At 41.5% G+C, this 20,993-nt stretch overlaps 1 protein-coding gene across 3 annotated transcripts in view; it reads right to left on the bottom strand.

Annotated features, from left to right (window-relative positions):
• GRAMD4 (GRAM domain containing 4) overlaps window positions 1-20,993 on the bottom strand; it is a 139,771-nt gene that overhangs the window by 86,758 nt on the left and 32,020 nt on the right. For all 3 annotated transcript variants that reach the window (XM_030216854.1, XM_030216857.1, XM_030216856.1), the window contains one exon: window positions 18,384-18,504. In XM_030216854.1, coding sequence (XP_030072714.1) covers window positions 18,384-18,504 — 121 coding nt within the window. The remainder of the gene's footprint in view (window positions 1-18,383; window positions 18,505-20,993) is intronic.

Here is a 20,993-nt window from a genome sequence, read left to right as displayed (position 1 = left end):
GAAGGGGGGTTGTACTAACACAAGTCTGAAATGACTGAGCAGCACCACAGCACACCTTCAACCTGGTTCCAATCCTTCCCTGCCTCAAGCATACAACACACAGGGGCCTACAGTCAGATCAGTTCTTACTAGGTAATTTGATTTTTTTTTTTAATGCAGCTGTTTTGAGTAAATCTTATTTTTTTCTTATATTTATATTGTAGGTAGTTATAAAACTTGCCTGCTGTTAACAACACATGGTTTCATATAATACTAGGTAAGTCCTAGAGCTGACAAATACATCTTTTAAATGGCTCTGGGCTAAAAGGATGTGCTCAGTTTTGGATGAGGACAGTAAAAGGAAGGAGCATGCCTGAAGACAGTAGCAGAAAGGTCTTGTACCGCATGTAGACGGCACCAGAAGGTACCACAATGCTTTTCCCACTGGTTCTCAAGCTCTGCTTGCTGCCCGTTCAGCGATAGTCTTGCTGTACGAATTCTCCCTTCCACTGTGACTATGAGGCTAAGTCAAGCAGTTAGCAATGGCAGCAGGCCTCCTCCTCCTCTCCAGCCTCAGGGCTGTACTCAGCAGCAGTGCTGGGAGCTTGGTGACTGGGAAGGCAATGGCCAGTGAACCCCCAAGAACCCTCCCACCAGCTGCTTTTCTGCACTTCATAAACAAGCATTTAACTGGTCATGATAAATGAATATACAGTTCAGTCAAAGGTTACAGTACTGTGTAAAAAGAAAAAAAAAGTTAGGATCACCAGTACGTCACCAGATATTGCATCCAATTAACTATAAGAAACCATTAAGCATTATCCAGTTGAGCTGCTGTCTTCCAACAGAACTGTGCTTAGTTCATCAAGCTCAGCTTATAACTAACTCGAGGTACTCAGAAAAATCACTACAGAAATAATTAAGAAAGGGTTTGTCAGAGTAACTGGGTATGCCACAAATCACGTGTCACAGAAACAACTGAAGCATGAACATGGCTCCAGCAGAATGAAGTAAGCCCTGTTGCCTTACTCCAATCATCCTAGCTCTGCCTATAACTAATCCTGCTCTATTAAGTCCAATGGAAAGGAAACCCCTTGATAATCAAGTTTCAGGTCAGACGTTCACCACTGTGTGGTAGCATGAATGAGGAATGGGAGTGGAGACATACAGTGGGTTAAGGTAAATAGAAAATATTTCATTAATGTGCTGGGGTTGGGGGGGAAATCCTGTTCACTTCACAAGTATGAGGATAATTTATTTTTTTTTTTGTTACATTTGTACCCCGCGCTTTCCCACTCACAGCAGGCTCAATGCGGCTTACATACAGGTACTTATTTGTACCTGGGGCAATGGAGGGTTAAGTGACTTGGCCAGAATCACAAGGAGCTGCCTGTGCCTGAAGTGGGAATTGAACTCAGTTCCTCAGTTCCCCAGGACCAAAGTCCACCACCCTAACCACTAGGCCACTCCTCCATGAGCACAAACAGCCAGTTCTCAGGCTTCCGAATTGTCTTTTTGTGGCCTACCTTGGAAGGGCCACAGGGTGCACTACTGTCTTTCCACAACTGTCTCTTCAGTTTGCCTCAGGCCTAGGCCCAAAGATATAGCTCAGTCTCATGCAAGATAACCTCCACAGCCAGCCTCCAGCTAAGTTTCCATACAAGAGGTCTGCAAGGTTCAAAGACAAACTTGGCCTACCTGAAGGTAACCTCTGTAGGTGTCTGGGGTCACACATATGCAATACAGGCATAGGCAGTAGGGCTCTGCTTCTTCCCTCTGGGCCTCCACAACCTAGCTGTGCCCTGAGCTTTTATACTCCCTGGCCCATGCCCTCCTGGCTCCACCCCTCCCTGTCACATCCTCCCCTGGGTAGGACTGAGTTTTAAGGTGGTTCTGCCACTAAGGAGTGTCATTAAGGGGAAGTGGTAGGTTCCTATACACTCCCTTACACATTGCTACTGGAGATCCAGCAATGAAGCAAAAAAAAAAAAAAAAAAAAGAGCAGAAAGAGGACCCAAAGGATGTTTCTGTCCACAAAGTAGAAGATAAGGCCGGGAAGAATGGAAACAGAATCAGGATTAGCAGAAAAACTAATTGGGCCACGGCAACCAGAATCTGAACTCTAAAAGTTTCCCAGCACCATATTCCTAGTCCTAACCATAACCACATGGCTTTTCAGCGGTTGTGGCCTGGGATCTGACCTAGCATACAGCCTGAGGGCCTTAGATAAATCCTATAAAAAAAGATTTGATTATATCAGCTCTTTGAAGGAATTCACTCAAGGCAGTGTACAGCAAGAATAAGTGAAACATAAGCAGTAGACAATTACAGCACTAAAAATATTCAAACAATACATTACGGTGTCAACATAACATGCAAAAAACATTATAATAGCACAGGGTGTAAGCAAAGATGGAATATAGATTGATAAGACTGAATCAGAGGACATGGAAAATAAGGGAACTAATTTCACATGAGGTCAGAAAGGTACCTGAATATTATCTTAGCTAGGGTAGAAGTGAATAAACATGTCCTGCAATAATAAGTCAACCGCAATGCAAAGACACACAAACAAGAACTGTGCCCAACGTTCAGAATGAAACCACAAGGCTAAGGCAGCAAAACAATGTGCACAAGAAAGAATCCAGGACAATTTTACTAAACAGGAAAAGTAACACAAATACTCCAAGTGATGACAAATATTCTTCAATCAGGAGAAAGCTGACCATCCCGCTTCGTTCGCTATAAACATTACAAATAACTTTCACAAAATAAAGTGGACTTCACCATGCCAGCAAAAACATTTGGAGAATATCTGCAAATAAGAGTCTCCCAAAACTGATACTTTGCCCAGATCAAACATTTGTTTCACTTGAGGCTTGAACAAAAAAGGTACATTAAGAGGGAAATTGTATAACAAGGTGCCTCTTGTGAGCCTGTTCTATATATAAAAAAAAATGTAATACTAATACAAATGGCACAATACACGCTTACACAATACACATGATCACATACACTAGACCTATGACTGATGTAAATGCTCCCGCCTAAATGCTGGCTAGGTGGTGTGTAAATTATAGAATACTATAATTTAAACAGGAATTTACACATTCCATCTATAGTCAGCCCAAACTGCACCCATGTACACACCTAGTGGCAAAATACACATCATCAAAACATGGAGTGTACTTTTCTGCTAGCTGGTATTCTGTTAAGAGACCACGTTCATATTTTAATGACTAGAATACAGCCATTTACGTGTGTTCTTGTCCCATAAGACTAGGCAGCTTCTAATATTATTACCCCCTATGAGTTCTCTCCCTAGCAAAGCTCATGCTGCAAGAATAAACACTCCAGATTACTGTAGAAAACTGTGAAACAACAGATCTGTGAACAGCGATCTCTTGTGTCAACCCTGCCAAGCCTCAAACCACAATACCATGAACTTCAGTTTCCCTGACCTAACAGACTGAATATCACATTTAAAGCTCGGACACGAGCTAACCCCCCCCCCCCCCCCCCGAAAAAAAAATATGCATGTCGTCTACAAATCCATTCCCTTACACAGGTATCATCTTGCCTGTTTTTTGCCTTAGTTTTTAAAAATTTCTCGCAAACTCTAGAACAGGAAATCCCCACAGAAAATTAAAGTGTATGAAGCAAAGGTCTTATCCAAACTTTAAATGTAAGCCACCAGGTCACAACCCCACAACCTACTTTGTCACATTCTTAGAAGTGGTTCTTGGTTGGTTAAATTGAAAGGTCCTGCAGGTATATGGTGCTAAGCTATGGTACTCCACACCCATAAAAATTGTTATTATTTGGGACTTAAAATGCACCAGAATCTAGAACTACAAACTCTCGTTAACTCTCAAAACCTTGAATATTTCAAAGAAATGACAATCATCTAAGCGAAGAGAAGAGCAACCCAGAGACAAAGTAATAGAGGTCACTCTGAGGATAAGGGCATTAGAATGGTGTACCTCACGGATCGGTCCTTGGGCTGGTTCTTTTTAACATTTTTGTAAGCGATATTACAGAAGGAATCTCGAGCAAGTTGTTTCTTTGCAAATACCAAAATCTGTAATGGGGTAGACACCCCAGAAAGTGTGGATAACATTAGGAATTTGAAGAATTTAGCAGTTAAAATTGAAAGCTAAAAAATGCTGGATCATGCACTTAGGATGCAAAAACCCAAGGCAGCGGTACGGTATTTGGGGGGAGGGGGGAGCACTTCTGTGCTTGAAAGAGCAGTAACAGAGGTGATCATACCTGATGATCTTAAGGTGACCAAACCAGTAGAAAAGGTGACAGCAAAAGCCAGAAGGGTGCTTGGGTATTTAGGGAAAGGAATGGCCAGCAGGAAAAAGAAGGCAATAGTGCCTTTGGATATATCCCTAGTGAGATCTCATCTGTACTGTGCACACTTCTGGAGACGGCACCTTCAAAGAGACAGAACAGGATGAAGTCAGGCCCGAGGGCAACTACTAAAATTGTTTCCATAAATCATATAGGCACAGACTTAAAAAAATCTTAATTTGTATACTTTGAAAGAAAGGCAGGAGAGGGAAGATATGATAGAAATCCATAGGAGGTAGGCCTCTTTCAACTGAAAGGAAGTTCTAGAAGGAAGGAGCATAAGATGAAAGGGTTAGGGGCAATGGCGACCCTACCATTAGGTCACCTAAGGCAGGGCCTCAGACGGCAGTCTTCCAGGAGTGGCATATCCCCCCACACCAGCCGTGGTCTGGCATCTCCCCCGTTCCCCAAGCCTACCTTTGTTTATTAAAAGATGGTGGCAGCAGTGATTCCCATTGGCTGCTCTGCCACTGGCCTCTTCTCTCTAGTGTGACCCATCACTAACATAATGTCCTGCTTCTTCAAAGGCGGGCGCCGCGGGCAGGGCAGCCTATGGGAATCACTGCCACAACCACCTTTTAGAAGACAGATAGGTTTGGGGAAGGGGGTTGAATAAGGAATAGTGGAGACGAAAGATCAAGATGGGGGGGAGGGGGCACCATCTCAACCCACGCCTCAGGCAGCAGATTGCTTTGGCTAGCCCCTGGACAGGGGACAGGCTCAGGAGTAATTCAAGGAAAAATGTCTTTATGGAAAGGGCAACAATGGAGCCTAGGGCTCTATCTGAATTCAAGAAAACATGGGACAAACCGAAAGGATGTCTAAGGAAAAGGAAGGGCAGACCAGATAAGCCATGTGTCTTTAAATGCTGTCATTTTTTTTTCTTGCTTACAGATTTATGAATACAAACATACTAATCAAAGAGGCGAGAGTACTATTCAAGTTTTATTGCTTTCTTTTTAAGATTTTACAAGGTGAGGCACCTACCTACATATACGACCTCTTTAATTTTGTTTCAAATACAAAGGTGCAGTCGCTAAGAGATGCAAGCCCTTTTTTTTATTTATTTTTGTTACATTTGTACCCCGCGCTTTCCCACTCATGGCAGGCTCAATGCGGCAGGCAATGGAGGGTTAAGTGACTTGCCCAGAGTTACAAGGAGCTGCCTGTGCCGGGAATCGAACTCAGTTCCTCAGGACCAAAGTCCACCACCCTAACCACTAGGCCAGTCCTCCACTCAATTTCCAAATCCTAGACAGAAAAACTCTATTTAATTACTCAATTCTTCTTTTACCTTCCAGGTTGCGAAATTGTGGAGAATTCTTCCAATATATCTTAAGCATATCTCTGATCACAGAAAATTTAGAAAGGGTTTAAAAACTTTATTTCAAAAATTTGTTGCATGTTAATGGGTTTAGCTGGATAAATTGTTTTCCGTTGTAATGCTATGTTTTAACTCCTGGCAAGTTCTCCAGTTTTCTTTTATTGTAATTCGCATTGAACTTGAATTTATTTTAGGCATATGCAGAATAAAAGAATAAATGCTATGCTAAATATTAAAAAAATATATATATAATGGAATAAACTCTCATCCACTAAAGTCCGCCATAATGAGAGAAGGTAGCTGTCAAATACACAGGATATTTTAAACTCTTAAAAGAAAATAAGACAGACTGAGTGCAAACTAACCTCAAGAATTACAAAAATGAGTATTTTTTAACAAAAGGTACTAGTAGAGATTGGACAGATGGGGTAGAGGATCCTAAAAAGACATTTAAACAGACATATATTTAACATCACACTTGAATGGAAATTTTAAGAAAATTAAGGTACCAAACTGAAGGACCCTGCCCGCATCAAAAGAAATTCTCTTTTTCACTTCCGAGTCTTCCTGATAACATCTGAGTATTTTACTGTTCATAAACAAAACATCTCTATGCTTAAAAAAAAAAAAAGGATCCAAGATGGCGACGGTGTGACTTGCACTGACAGACACGTTCTGAATAGTGCTGAAGCTGCCTCTGGAAACAGCCTCTTACCTGCTGTTTCAGATGGGTAAGAGACAAGGGAAAATCAGGGAGATTCCCTCTGCCCCGCGCTCCAACAGCCGACTCTAGAACAATTTAGAATTGCGTCTGGCTCAGGTATGACCTCTACTCCTGCTGCTGAAGTCCGCCCCTCGGAGCCGACCGACAGTGTCGACGGGGCTTCTTTAAGCCCTGTCCCACGTACAGCACCACCCCAACCAGGAAGAGAGAGCTTTGTGGCGAGTCCTGTTGCTTCAATCCTGTCAGGTGAAAGGAGCATTCAGGGAGGGAACTTGCTCGAAGCTGGAACAAATGCTGTAAGCTTGAATATTCCAGAGGAAAGCTCTATTCCTGCTGTGACTGTGAGTATCCTGGAACAAGTTGTTAAAGCACCTCCACTGGTTTTTGAGGAGAAGTTGGAAAGACCTGCTGTAGTGACATTAGAGTCACTTTGGGATTTAAATTCCACAACTCTCTCTGCTTTACAAACTATGATAGTAAAGAATTCTGAAACTATCAAGGTTTTGGCTGGGTCTACATTGAAACAATTACAAATTAATGATCTCCAAGCAGCAGAGGTAAAAACCCTCTCTGGCAAACTTGAAAAAATGGAAATCGTGGAGCAGTCTTTGATTAAAGAAAGGAATTTTGCCTCTAAACGCTTGGAATATTTGGAGAATCAAAGAGACAACCTAAGAATTATTAACTTTCCTAAATCTCCACTTGTGTCACCAGTACAAATGGTTAAGAAATGTATAGTAGAAATCCTGGGACTACCTGAAAATTCTTTACCACCTATTACAAGGGCATACTATTTGCAAATTACTGGGAAAAACCCAGACAATTTAAACCCTCAAGGTGTAATGAACTTGACTGAGTTCCTGGAATCATCTCTGGAGGTTGTCACACAAAGAACTACTTTGTTAGTGACATTTGCATTAGAATTAGATAGAGAAGCTGTACTCAGACTGTCCTTGAGACATTTGAATTCTTTATTTTTAGGTTCAAAAGTAAGGGTTTTCCCGGATTTATCCAGGGAAACCTAAAAGAGAAGAAACTTATTTCTTTTACAGCGTCCTAGGGTAGTAGCTTTAGGAGCAAAATTTCAATTGAAATTTCCTTGTGTTTGTAGGATACTGTATCAAACAAAGCAATATCAATTTTTTGAACCTAACCAGTTAGAGGATTTTTTATTAAGCAAAGAGAGTGTAATTGTGAAAATTTAATCCTGAATGTAACACTGTATAGTAGCTTGGATTAAGTCAACAGAGCATGGTGCAGTCTTTGATTTAACAATTAGAGAACAGGCTTTGTTATATTAGCTTATAATTTAATGTCTTTTTCTTGGATAAATTCCTAAATTGTGGTCGATAAGAGGTTTTTTTTTCTATTTCTCTTCATATTATTGTTTCCCTATGATGATGTTGCATATTTCGTGCATTTTATTCAAGATTTATTGAATATTGTAATTATTAAAATTTGAAAATAAATTTAAAGAAAAGAGAGACAAGGGATCCAGTCTGTACCTGATTTTTTAATGCAAACGTTATCATTAATTAGTGTTGATGGAACCATCAATTCAGAATGTTACCAAAATCTCAAACATTCAATGGAGACTGTTCAGTTTAAGCAGGACTGTTACCCTCAGATTGTCTCTGGTACTGGTAGAAAATATGCTTGTGCTATTGAAGGCACAATCTCTAATGTGACTTTCAACATCTCTGGCATAAACTGTACAAAAAGCTTACATGAGATCTTAAAGGCACTTTAGAAAAATTAATCAAATGCAAATTCAAAGCTCTCGCTTGATTTTCTGAAGGAATAATTCATAATAGTATTATCTTCAATCAGAGCACTATCCAAGTAACGCTAAGCAGTCATATTGGTCTCGTATTCATCCACCATAGATTGCAAGGTTCTGACTTGAAGCACTAAAGTACTAACCTTTAAGTCTTGCTCTTACAATTTTAAATTTAAAGCATTAATAGGTGAACATAATGCTTGTCCCAACTGAGTAATCGAATTCCAAATAGACTCTAAAAGGAAATTGTTTAGGACGCTAAAGTTGGTGAGAGAACAAAGGACTGACCAAGATTCAAAATAGGAACACCCAAATATAACAAATACAACTCCATTTGAAGCAAGGAAGAGACTCCCAAAGGGACACCAAGAAAAGCTTCCTCACTTGTAAGCATGGCCATCTGCCATCATTTTAATTTTCTGTTTCTATGAGTCATTTACTAACATTCACGTACATTACAAGAAGTTCATGTTATGTCATACAAGGGAGAAAACTATATTCTGTTTCATTTCAGAGTGGGAATTTGGAACTAAGTAGTAGCTAGTTTTAACTGGGAGCACTGTTCAAGTTAAATATTCTTCAGGAAGAGGTTTGTCAGATATCGACGCTCGGCACAAATTTCAGGTGCCTACGACATCTCCTCATTATAAAGCATGTTCTGACTACCTCAAGTCACAGAAAACCTAATCACAACGTTATTCATGATCAACAACCAGCAGGACAAAAACTGATAGCTCATCTTATAAGTCAGAATTCAAACCAATACTGAAGCATAATAATTTTTAGAATCACTTAAACATATAAAAAGTTCATCTTCCTCAACTCAAATGCAAAGGTAAGATTAAAAAAACAGAATAAAAAATGTATTTACAATTTAAAATGTTGCATATCAATTTTTTTATTTTGACACGGCAAACTGTCCTCTTCATATTTGATGAACCTTGAAGTATGGCATGTATCCTGTTTATGGAGAGCCCTCATCAAGGCAAAAGTCAGAAAGTATCCAGGCTTTTATGAACACACATATTTAGTCTTTCATTTTCAATGTCGGGTCCCAGTATTTCTTCAGAAAAAATATTTCTCAACCAGAAAACATTAATAGTCTTGCTTGCTTCTTTATAAATATAACTTATAATTATCAATGTAAGCTCTGCAATTAGCCACATCTTGCGTTTGCAAAGCTGCAAGCCAAAAGAAACAATTCATGAGAAGTAGTTAGGATATGCTGAGAGATGTTTGTGAAAGGGATTTCTTATCAGCTATCATAGGTGACAAACTGTCAAAGCAACAGGGCCAACCCTAACTGAGAAGCAGTCAGATGGGTAAGATCATAAGAAGGCATGCATTACATATGCTGGACCTTGGCAGTAGCATAGCCATACATGTTGTGTATGTATCCCAACAGAAGCACTTAGAACACAGGCACTCCTTTCCGTGCTGGTTATAGGCGTTGCTATGGGGTGACAAGTGCCATCCCAAAAACCTACCTTGCCACTGCCACCAGAGTCAGCATACTCTAGAATCACCTCCTTATCTTTCTTCTCTCATCCCTCGGGTCTGGTTTCTCTCCCCTCCGCCTCAAGTTTACAAATTTGTTGTGGGTGCCAGCAGAGATTACATTAGGCTTTCTTCTGGCCAGCCCCGGGGTCCCTCGCTCTGTTACAACCTCCTTTTGCTGCATGGGCAGACCACAGCAGAGGGAAAGCCTGATCTAATAGCTGCCAATGACCACAATAAGTTTGTAAACGTACGGCAAAAGGGAGAGAGACCGAATCTGAAAGAAAGAAAAAGGTAGGGAAAGAGACTGGACCCAAAAGACAGAACGGGACTGGGAAGGAGAGGGAAAGATGCTGCACAAGAAGGAAAGAGAATTGAAAGAGAGAGGAGACAAGTTGCATACGAAAGGAAGGGGGGAATCCAGCACATGAAGGGAAGGGAGATGGAAAACTAAATTGCTTTGAGGCAGAAAAATGGAAGAAAACGGAATGTGAAAGATCAGTGCTAAACATAGACCTAGGGAAGGAAGTGAAGAAGAAAGGCAAGAAAAGAAATAGCAAATGAACAGAAGGCCCTGGAAACAGAGTTAAGAGGGAAGCAGAACCAGAGACTGAGAACAAGATGTGATTAGAAAAATAAAATCAGACAACAAAGCTAAGAAAAATGATTTTATTTTCAGCTTAGTGACTGAATATGGCAGTATTGAGAATTTACATCAGTTGGCTTTATTTTGCACTGTACAGGAAGACATGCATTTCCTTCTATTTCTGTGGTCATGTATGACATGCTGAGTCTGGTATCTCTGGTTTCTGTTATCATCACTGGTTTTAGTTTTTCTCTGCATGTTTTTTAGTCCCCTATTTTGAATCAGGTGAAAGTCATGTTCTGCATCTGGGACTGAGGTGAAGGATTCTGTAGTGTCTGTATAGGAATCTATAACAGTCCATCTTGTTCCACTTTCCCAGAAGCAGGTATATTGGTGCTCTAGGGCCAAGTGTAATATTTATAGCACCGTCTTTTCAACAGGACTACTGATAAAGGCTTGATAGCCGCAACACAGCCCATGTTGGTTCCATCTACCAAGTGTATGTGTTTTTACACAAACAGATGTGCTTTCATTTGGAACTGTGTATGTACTAATAGAAGCTTTGTTACATTTTATCCTGGAACAAACTCTGGTTTTGGCAACTTCCACTCATTTTTGTTTGCTCAAGTAAGCAGCGATTAGCGTATCTGGGTTTAAAAAAAGATTTGGAGACGTTGCTGAAGAAAAAGTCCATAGTCTGCTATTGAGACAAACATGGGGAAGAAACTGCTTGCTCTGGGATTGGTAACACAGAATGTTGCTATTATTTGGGTTTCTGCCAGGTACTTGTGACTGGCTTGACCACCTTTGGAAACAGGATACTGGGCTAGATAGACCATTGGTCTGACCCAGTATGGCTACTCTTATGCTCTTAGCAACGTTTTGAAATTCGTATTTAATACAGGTATAAGTTTAGCACTGGCAGTATGTTTTGTATTCCTTAATCAGCAGCCTGTAAAATACACGAGAACAGTAATAGTGCTGTATGCAAGAGCTGAACCCTAATGATTAGAAACTGTGTAATAACCCCAACCCGGCTAGAGATGTACCCCCCCTGTTGAAAAACAGCCAAGAGGATTAAACTTCCTTCTGTCCCAGGGACAGGTACATAATTAGCCTGCTAGTTTTATTTCTTACTTTTTTTTTTGTTTTGTATAATGCCTATATAGTACTCTATTCTCATGTTTGATTCCAGTAATGAGGACTTTAGCTATATGTAGATGATGGATGATTTTCTTTTTGTATGACATTTCCTGTTATTATTTTGCTTTTACATTAGGCTTTTCTGTAGAAGTCATTGCTTGATTATAGTTGAAGAGTTCTCTATAAATAAAAAAAAAATGTAAAATAAAAAAAAAAAAAAGATAGTAACCATGAAAATGGAAAAGAATATAAGCTTATCTTAGAGAAGTAATGGATATTGCTTCTCCTATCCTGTGGTTGTCTAATAAAGAAATTAGAACAAATCAAAATGCGGCTGTAACTTTGTTTACCAATTCCACTGACAAGTGTTGGAATCCTTCTGGGGTGCAAAACATTTAAGTAAAGAAAAAAATTTGTAAAAGCGAGGAAGTACATCCTCCCTCCTAAATATTATTCCTACTACACAATAGTATATGCTGAAAGTTCTCTGCAAAATAAGTTTTCTCGCACAGCATCTTCTTTTGCAAGAGGACATGTAAAACATCAGAATTTTTTTAGTTAATAAAAAATAGAAAACTAGTTAAATTTCTCAATTAGATGTGAAATTAACTTATGCTGGTACCTATGTGTTGAGTGCAGTCTAACAACCCTTCCTGTACAGTACATGTTAGAATGTTAGGAAGCTGTTTATGTTAAACTAACTGAAGTCACTGGGAACCTGAGTGGACACGGATGGAAAAACTTCTGCAGACAAATCAAACGAAGCGATGGTGCCAGAAAAAGGGGGCAAGGTACCAGGAAAAAGTGAAAAACCCAGCCGGTCAAGGCTTAAACGAGGCCTTATGATGTGGAAAATAAAGGAAACTTAAAACTGGGGGGGAGGGGGGGGGGGGAGAGAACTAAAACTATAAGACAAGAGGAAAAAAGGAAATCCGAACACGGGCACAGCAAAAAAATGGCTAAACAACATGCCAAAAAGACACCAAAAAGCTCTTTCTACACCAGACTGAGAAAAGCAGCCACAAAGAGCAGCCACTTCTCACTGCAGTGGGAAAACTTGCAGAAAACGCACTCTCAAGGCAGGCAGGAAGGCACTTGCACATGCACAGTGGAGCAACTCTCACACTCCACAAAGCTCTGATTAAGCTTATTAAAAGCTATCGACCAGGCAATGCGGGATTGCGTTAGCCAATTGAGAATTATGACCTGCTTGTCCTCGGAGACTATGCTTACTGCACCTCCAAGACATCATTGCTACTTACATAGAAAATGCAATGGAGTACTAGCCAAGTACTGATTGCACCGTTACACCAAAAGTTTTGAGAACATCTCTTTTCTAAAAGCTTTTGTGGTAATTTCTTTCATGGCTGTCAGAGGACAAGGTGTTCAAAATGGACTGCAATCGGGGTTTTTAATAGCACATTAATTGCAAGAAATGGCTCTGGCTTGATGTCAAGAGCCAGCCTCTCCATAATAGTCATAAGACATCTGGTGATTTCAATAAGAAGGATTTACCGGAAAAGAATGTAGCATAGTGTGAAACTGGAGGACAAAGTTTAACAGTTCAGCTGAACAGCAAATTTGCACAAAGCAAACTTGAGAACAAGAAAAGTAGGTAGTAGGTCAAAGATTTTGCTTTTGTTCCTATTACGTAAAGGACTGCAACCCTGAAGCTAAAAAAAATGGTCTTAGACTTGAACAAATGGCGATGAACAGCATCCACTTTACTTGCTCACTGAAGCAGATGAATTATAAACCAAAAACGGCCTGATGCACTACAGGTCTACTTGCACATATCAAACCATGCTACCAGAAGTAAAGAGGTGGATGAATAGGCCAAGCTGCAAGTCTTCAAGTGTTTTATTCTAAACAATTAGCCAATTATCAGCCTCCAATTCAGAAGCTTAAAAATACCAAAAAAAAAAAAATTGCACATCACCAAGTTTATTTAAATAACAAAGTAGAAGTAGCTCCATAAATTATTTCCAACTGTCGTAACAGAAAATCTTGGAATTCACATGTTAAATAAATCTATCTTCCCGAAGTGAAGGAATGGCCTAGTGGTTAGGGTGGTGGACTTTGGTCCTGGGGAACTGAGGAACTGAGTTTGATTCCCACTTCAGGCACAGGCAGCTCCTTGTGACTCTGGGCAAGTCACTTAACCCTCCATTGCCCCATGTAAGCCGCATTGAGCCTGCCATGAGTGGGAAAGCGCGGGGTACAAATGTAACAAAAATAAAATAGATACTATTGGAGATTCTACATGGAATGTTGCTACTATTGGAGATTCTACATGGAATGCTGCTATTCCACTAGCAAACATTCCATGCAGAAGGCTGCACAGGCTTCTGTTTCTGTGAGTCTGACGTCAGACTCACAGAAGCAGAAGCCTGCGCGGCCACATTGGTGATCTGCAAGGGCCGACTTCTACATGGAATGTTGCTAGTGGTATAGCAACATTCCATGTAGAATCTCAAATAGTAGCAACAGTGGAGGAGTGGCCTAGTGGTTAGGGTGGTGGACTTTGGTCCTGGGGAACTGAGGAACTAAGTTCCATTCCCACTTCAGGCACAGGCAGCTCCTTGTGACTCTGGGCAAGTCACGTAACCCTCCATTGTCCCATGTAAGTCGCATTGAGCCTGCCATGAGTGGGAAAGCGTGGGGTACAAATGTAACAAAAAAACAAACAAAAAAATATACTTCTGGTGCTCTGCTTCAGAAACAGAAAAGGAAAAAAAAAAAAACACTTTACCCTGGATCAACACATTGTTATTTTTTCACACTGCCACTATGGAGGTTTTCTGTTCTGTGATGCACTGGCCACTCACAGGTTTTACAGCAGTTTACAATCAGAGACAGCATAAAAGCACAGTGCGCTCTCTTAAAGGGAGTGCATGGTAATGCTGGGAAATGTAGTCCACGAGAATCCTGAATGAACAGGAAGTGAGCTCATACTGGAAATGGACAGTCTGAAAGAAGTAGTGAGGCAGCTGTTAAGAGAGTTCAGTACACAGGTGAAAGAAACCCAGTGCCTGGAACTATTTAGCAGTGTGCTGTGAATGAAACAAAAAGCCCACAGTGCAGGCTAGGCAGCTGGACAGATCAGGAGGCAAACAAAAGGTAGAATGAAATGAGCTTAGTTCTCAAACTCCAAAGTGAGGTAGAAGCTTGCTCAAAAAATGCTGCTTCAGATTATGTTAGGAAATTAAGGAACGGTCAATGTTTTAGGACGCTAACAGGAGGGTAATGTGTTTTCTGTGAGAGGTCCTGATTAGAAATCACAGAGAAGCACCTGCCTAGTAATTTAGAATACTTGGATAAGGAGCCCATGCTGGAGGCAGGCAGACAAGCCAGAGAGAGGCAACCTTACTGCCATTAACAATACACCCTAGATTAAAAATTTGTGCTAGAGGACTGTATGTTAATCTATTGAGGGATAAGATCTGTGCTATGGAGAAAGATAAGCCAAAAAAATATAACTGGCAAATAAGAAGCAACTAGGAGAACTTACATGGCACAAACTCCATGGGCCACAAATGGCTAAATTAATGGAACTTTGGGCAATAAATTTTGGATTTAGTACAAGGAACTGTTACATTAGCTGTACAGCTTAGATGGCATATTAGAAGTCTACAAGTCAGAACTGAAACTAGGGAAATCTTATCGCCTGACCATAACTGCACTTTGGATTAAAGCTCTGAATGAGGGCCGTATGTTAATTGTGAAAAGTGCTTATTAGAAACCAGTGGTGAAGAATCCATCAGAAGCTGTCAATAAACCACATAAATAATAAGTTAGTGTCCTGCATCATATATGGAAAGGAGAATTCCTGATCCAGAAGACTGATGTAGAGGGTCTGGCCTGCGACAGTTCCTTAAAACCACTCAAACTTGTATTTTACCAAAAGATTAACAATGTTCCATAGGACCAAGAACTAAACCAAGTTAAAATAGGCCAGTAAAACCAGGTTAACAGTGAATTTAATGCAAATATTAGGGTCACAGTTAACAAGATGTAATGCTACCGCTGGTAACAGATAAGTGACACTAACCACGTGACCACTATCCTCAATAGGGATGTACCCCTTTCCATACCCCCTCCCCAAGAGCTTTGATAAGGGCTGAAGGCATGATGTCTCCCCCTCCCCTACAACTCCCTAAATGTTATCATTACTCTTGGGGGGAATTATGCATAACTATGCAATGTAGAATTTGCACAGAATTACGTACAATTCTACACAAACAGAGGCAGCGGCTCTCCTGGATAAGAGGTAACGCATTTGATACACCATCTTCTATGGTTCAACCAAGGCAGTTTACATATTATATTCAGGTACTTTTTCTGTCTCTAGTGGGCTCACAATCTGGGCAATGGAGGGTTAAGTGACTTGCTCAGGGTCACAAAGAGCTGCAGTGGATCCCTTCCCACCCCAACCATCCATGATCACATGGCAAGAGGAGGTAGCACATGACTTCCCACTGGGCTTCATCCTCCTCCTCCTCTGCCATTCGGAGCCCATTTGAACCACTCAGCTGTATGGAGCTAAGCGCATGGTTCAAATGAACAGTAAGACCCAGAAATGTAGACAAGGAGGATGTGGCGTGATGCACAGCCATTAGCCTCCTATTCTTGCTATGCAATGAGAAAAGGAAGAGACTATAGGGAGAGAGAGAGAACTTGGGGAGGGGGGAGGAGAAGTAGGAGAGAACTGATGAAGGCAAAGAGTGTGCTGGAGAGAGAGAGAGCAGAGGGAATCAAAGAGAAGTCAAGAGATTTCCACACTGGAGAAAGGCTAATAGCTAGGTTGCTCTCTCTTTAAATTGCCCCTAAATAGGCATGTCTCAAGCTATTTCAGGCAACTTTTACATCCAGGAACTACCTCAACTCAGCAACAAAAATACACTGTCACTTTCACACTAGGGCTGAATTCAGCCTCATTTTGCAGCACTATTCGTCCAACAGAGCAAAAATGTAGCTCACTCAGCATTCATAAGCATTCTACCTTTAGGCAATCCAAAAAGGCTTACATTTATAGCCACACCATCCTCTGTAACACAACAGTACAAAGCACTACAAACTCCCGCAGTACCAAAAAGAAACAAAAAAGGTAAAGATCTTAACAGCCATAAGTAAAGCCAAGTACCTTGTTCTATGTACTCCATCTCCTCAGCGTTACAAGCAGCAAACTCTAACATAGTAGATGACGGCAGATAAAGACCTGTACGGTCCATCCAGTCTGCTCAACAAGATAAACTCGTATGTGCTACCTTAAATGTATACCTGACTTTGATTTAGTATCTCTATCTACACCCTGCTCTCTTTCTTCTCTCCTGGGGACGCTGGTCTCCATCACTCAGGCTCTACTGGAGATCCTTCCCCTCCTCCCCGCAGGGTTTTAATGCCTATTTTTTATATTCTCTGAGAAATCGCCGCTTCTCTTCCCAACCTATACTGCCTTGGATTTTGCTATTCTCAGGGCTTTACTCTTCTCCTCCCCATAAAGGCACTTTTACACAAGGATACAGGGAGCTTTTTATAATTACTACTTGTTCTATTTTGGCTCCCCTGGCTACTACAGTATGGGGAAGCAACTGCTTGCTCTGGGATTGGTAGCATGGAATGTTGCTGCTAATTGGGTTTCTGCCAGTTACTTGTGACCTGGCTTGGTCACTGTTTGGAAAAGAGAATACTGGGCCAGATGGGACCATTGGTCTCACCCAGTATGACTACTCTTATGTACTGCAAAAGAAAACATAATTGAAACTCAAACAGTATTTTGACATTCTACTTAAGACACTTTTTTTAATGGCATGGATGTTAAATTTACAAATAAAGTGGTTTAAAAAAAATTGGACAGCCCTCCGACTCAGATTTTAATACTGAACACTGATGTGAAAAATCCACAATCAGATCTTCCATCTAAAGAGGCCAATTAGGCCTTCTGTGGCACAGAGGTAAGATACCCAAGGCCAGGAAGGAAGGATGCAAAGAAAGCAAAGGAGGAGGAATGGCTGGCACTCCTGAGGAGTATCACTCTGGCAAATGAGCAGCATACACGTGATGCACCCTGGAGGTAGCAAGAGCCCCCTAGGCCAACCGGGCATGCTGTCTGGAAAGCAGGGAATCAAGATGATGGAATTAAAAGGACAAAAATCAATAAATGAGGAAAGAAATTTAAAATAAGATTTTAAAGCACTTTTTAACAGCACATTCAAATTGTTCCAAGATGATCTGCATTTTGCAAATGTAGGTCTTAAAGCAAATACATTTATCTTATCTTGTTGCAACACCTTTGAGTATTTATGACAATCAAAAATGCTCCACAAGGTCACTGAAAGATATGAAAACATTTTCATCTTTTATCTTTGGAAAGAAAGTGTTTTAGCAGCAGCTTTTTAATCAACTGGATGATCACAGAATGAGAAGCAGATCAGAGGAATGGACGTAAGACACACTTCTCAGCAGTGTTCCATGTAATAAAAACACACAAGCTTGCTGGCCCCAAAGTTTCTCATGACAATGTTAAAGACCCAACAACAATGGCGAAGAGAACCTTAGTCTCTACCATTAACCTAAATTTCACACAATGGAAGACCATGATTTTTGGTGATACTGGAAAAGAATAGGTGACAGAAACCTAACAGCTAAAAATGGACTTTCAAAATCCAAAAAGATCTAATTTAGCTGGCAAGGTTTATTCCTTATTCTGTCCTATACCTACAGAACAGATACGTACAAAATATAATTATACTAACAAAGACTCACTTAGATCTATCACTTAATGAAAAAAGCCATGATTTTTTATTAACTTTGTCTTCTAAGACCATAAGTTTTGTTGCAATCATGTTCATTCATAGTACCATTTAACACAGACCAAATTTCTGTAAACATTTTTAAGCCCCACCTGCTACCCTAGCAGAGGATCTCATCTCTAGCCACCCCATCAGGCACAGCAAACATTCCAGACATTTTTGTTTTAATTCATACTTACGTAAAAAATGTTTTTCCAGCAAAGCAATTTCAAGGTGACCTTTTATCTCACTGATCCTGTCAAACTCTGTTCTGTTAAAGTCCTGGATTCCTGAAGCCATGATGATGGTCCCTGTACCAGCCTCAAAGAGAATCAAAAATCCATAAGTAAAGTGTATGTACACAGGCACTCAGCAGCTAAGAAGCTATAAACCAGCATTAATAAATTACTACTTTAACAGTGAATGGAATACAAAAGGATGGGGCTTAATAAGGCCCCCGACACTGCAGTTTAGGATGTTAAGGCCTAACCACGTACATACTTGTCTGTGTACTTCTCTACCATCCTCAAATCACCCCAGCAAAGCTGCGGGTCTGCTGCAGAATCCAGCTCACAATGCACAATACTACGTGCTCAAAATGCTTTTCAAATGAGATCGGTCACCCACTCATCCTCTCTACAAAAGCCTGGTTAGAAGGAAAAAAAACAAGGCATAGTGCCCCTCGGGTGCACGAAGCAGACAATAACATGGCGCAGTGCCCCGACGAGCCTGCGCAGGGGATACAGCGGGGTGTATGCTGGGTAGTAGGAAAATTTTCCCGCCGCGCATCTGCACTGGGGGTTTATAATCCCTGAGAAGAGCCCAAACGCCATCTTTGCACGGCGTTCGGGCATTAGCCTGCACCCATCCCTCGTGTCGGGAACCTGAATTTTACCAACTGTCGTCCCTGGGCTGAATGCCAGCCTGTGAGGTCTTCAAACTGCAGGTGCTGGCTACTTGAGGGACAGTTGTCTCTCACTGCTCTTCATAGGCGCCCGGTATAAGAGGCTTGGGGAGGCTAAGCCTCCTCAGCCAGTCCTCTCTCTTTTTTGCAGCGCCCCGCAGTTTCTCCTTGCTCTCTCCCTCCCCCGCACGGGCCGCGCAACTCTCACTTGCGGGCTGGCATCGAGTCCTGCTGAATGCTCCACTGCTCCCTTAATCACTAAGCTACCAGTAACGGTGCTGTAGCGATCTATTCGATTAGCAATCTCATCTGCTTCAGCGCCTGCGCCTCAGCCTTCCCTACCAGGGCTCCCATCATTTGACGCATCATGCAACTTCCTGTTCCACAAAAGCGGGAACGCGAGGGCGGGACACATCACGTCACCGTCATAGGGAAGGCTGGCTAAGTGTGGCTGTAATACTTTCCCAGACCTAGTAAATTCAGCAGGAAATTGTGGCACGCCGCACATACGTTGGATTTCAGGAGGAGAGGTGCTGACTCTGAGGCAGGTTTTATATTATAAGTCAAAATAAAAAATAAATATTTTGTTTCATGCAGATCTCTTTTGTTTAAACATAACATAGTAACATAGCAGATGACAGCAGAAAAAGACCTGATGGTCCATCCAGTCTGCCCAACAAGATATGTGCTACTTTTTGTGTATACCCTACTTTGGTTTGTACCTGTCCTCTTCAGGGCACAGACCGTATACGTCTGCCCAGCACTATCCCCGCCTCCCAACCACCAGCCCCGCCTCCCACCACTGGCTCTGGCACAGACCGTATACGTCTGCCCAGCACTATCCCCGCCTCCCAACCACCAGTCCCGCCTCCCACCACCGGCTCTGGCACAGACCATATAAGTCTGCCCAGCACTATCCCCACCTCCCAACCTGGTACTGTGTTATAAAAAAAAAAAAAAAAAAGCAAGCAAGCAGATCATTCCTGCGCCAATTGTCCAGGTCTATGGCAGGGGTTCGTAGGCCATCCCATCATATTCGGATTACTAGATCAATGAAGGATGGCCTAAAATTGTGGGATATGTTCCTAAGCAATTTCAATGGCAGGGTGGTATGGTTGGATGCCCCCTTGACCAATATTGACCTGCAGCTATATTCAGATGCAGCTGGCGGCATTGGTTTTGGGGTTTATTTCCAGGGTTCATGGTGCTCAGGGGTATGGCCTCAAGAATGGAAGGGCAGGGCAATCACCAGGAACATTACTTTCTTAGAGTTGTTCCCGATAGTGGTAGAGGTTTCCATATGGAAAAAGAGATTGAGAAACAGAAGAGTAATTTTTTGGTCAGACAACAGGGCCATAGTAGATATTATAAACAGGCAAACTGCACAATGTTCACGGGTGGTAGACCTGATGCGAGAGATGGTATTGTTGTGTCTATTCAACAATGTTTTCTTTCACGCAAAGCATGTCCCTGTCACATATAATGCAATTGCTGATGTTGTTTCTCGTTCCAAGTGGGAATTGTTCCGGGAGCTGGCACCACAAGCCGAAATGGAGGGACAGAGTGTCCCCACATACCTATGGAGTTTGGGAGCCCCGGAGCCTGGCGATTGCTGCAACACTCAGTTTCACCAGGAACTTGGAAAGCGTATACAACAGGATTCACAAAAGTCAGCTCCTTCCTGATAGAACATGGTTGGCACAGCGACCTCATCCCCAAGAATTTGATAATTAAATATATTGTATATTCAAAGAAAGAGGGCTTGTCATACGCATCAGTAACCAGTCACTTATCCGCAGTATCATTTTTCATGAAAGTAGCTGGATGGGGAGATCCAAGGAGAAGTTTTCTGGTTAGGAAGTTATTAGAAGGGTGGAAGCGGGACTGGGGAGCCAAGCCCAACAAA

This window comes from Microcaecilia unicolor, chromosome 10 (genome assembly GCF_901765095.1).
Source record: "Microcaecilia unicolor chromosome 10, aMicUni1.1, whole genome shotgun sequence".
In the NCBI taxonomy this organism is placed as follows: Eukaryota; Metazoa; Chordata; class Amphibia; order Gymnophiona; family Siphonopidae; genus Microcaecilia; species Microcaecilia unicolor.
This window is presented reverse-complemented; position numbering and strand designations above follow the sequence as displayed.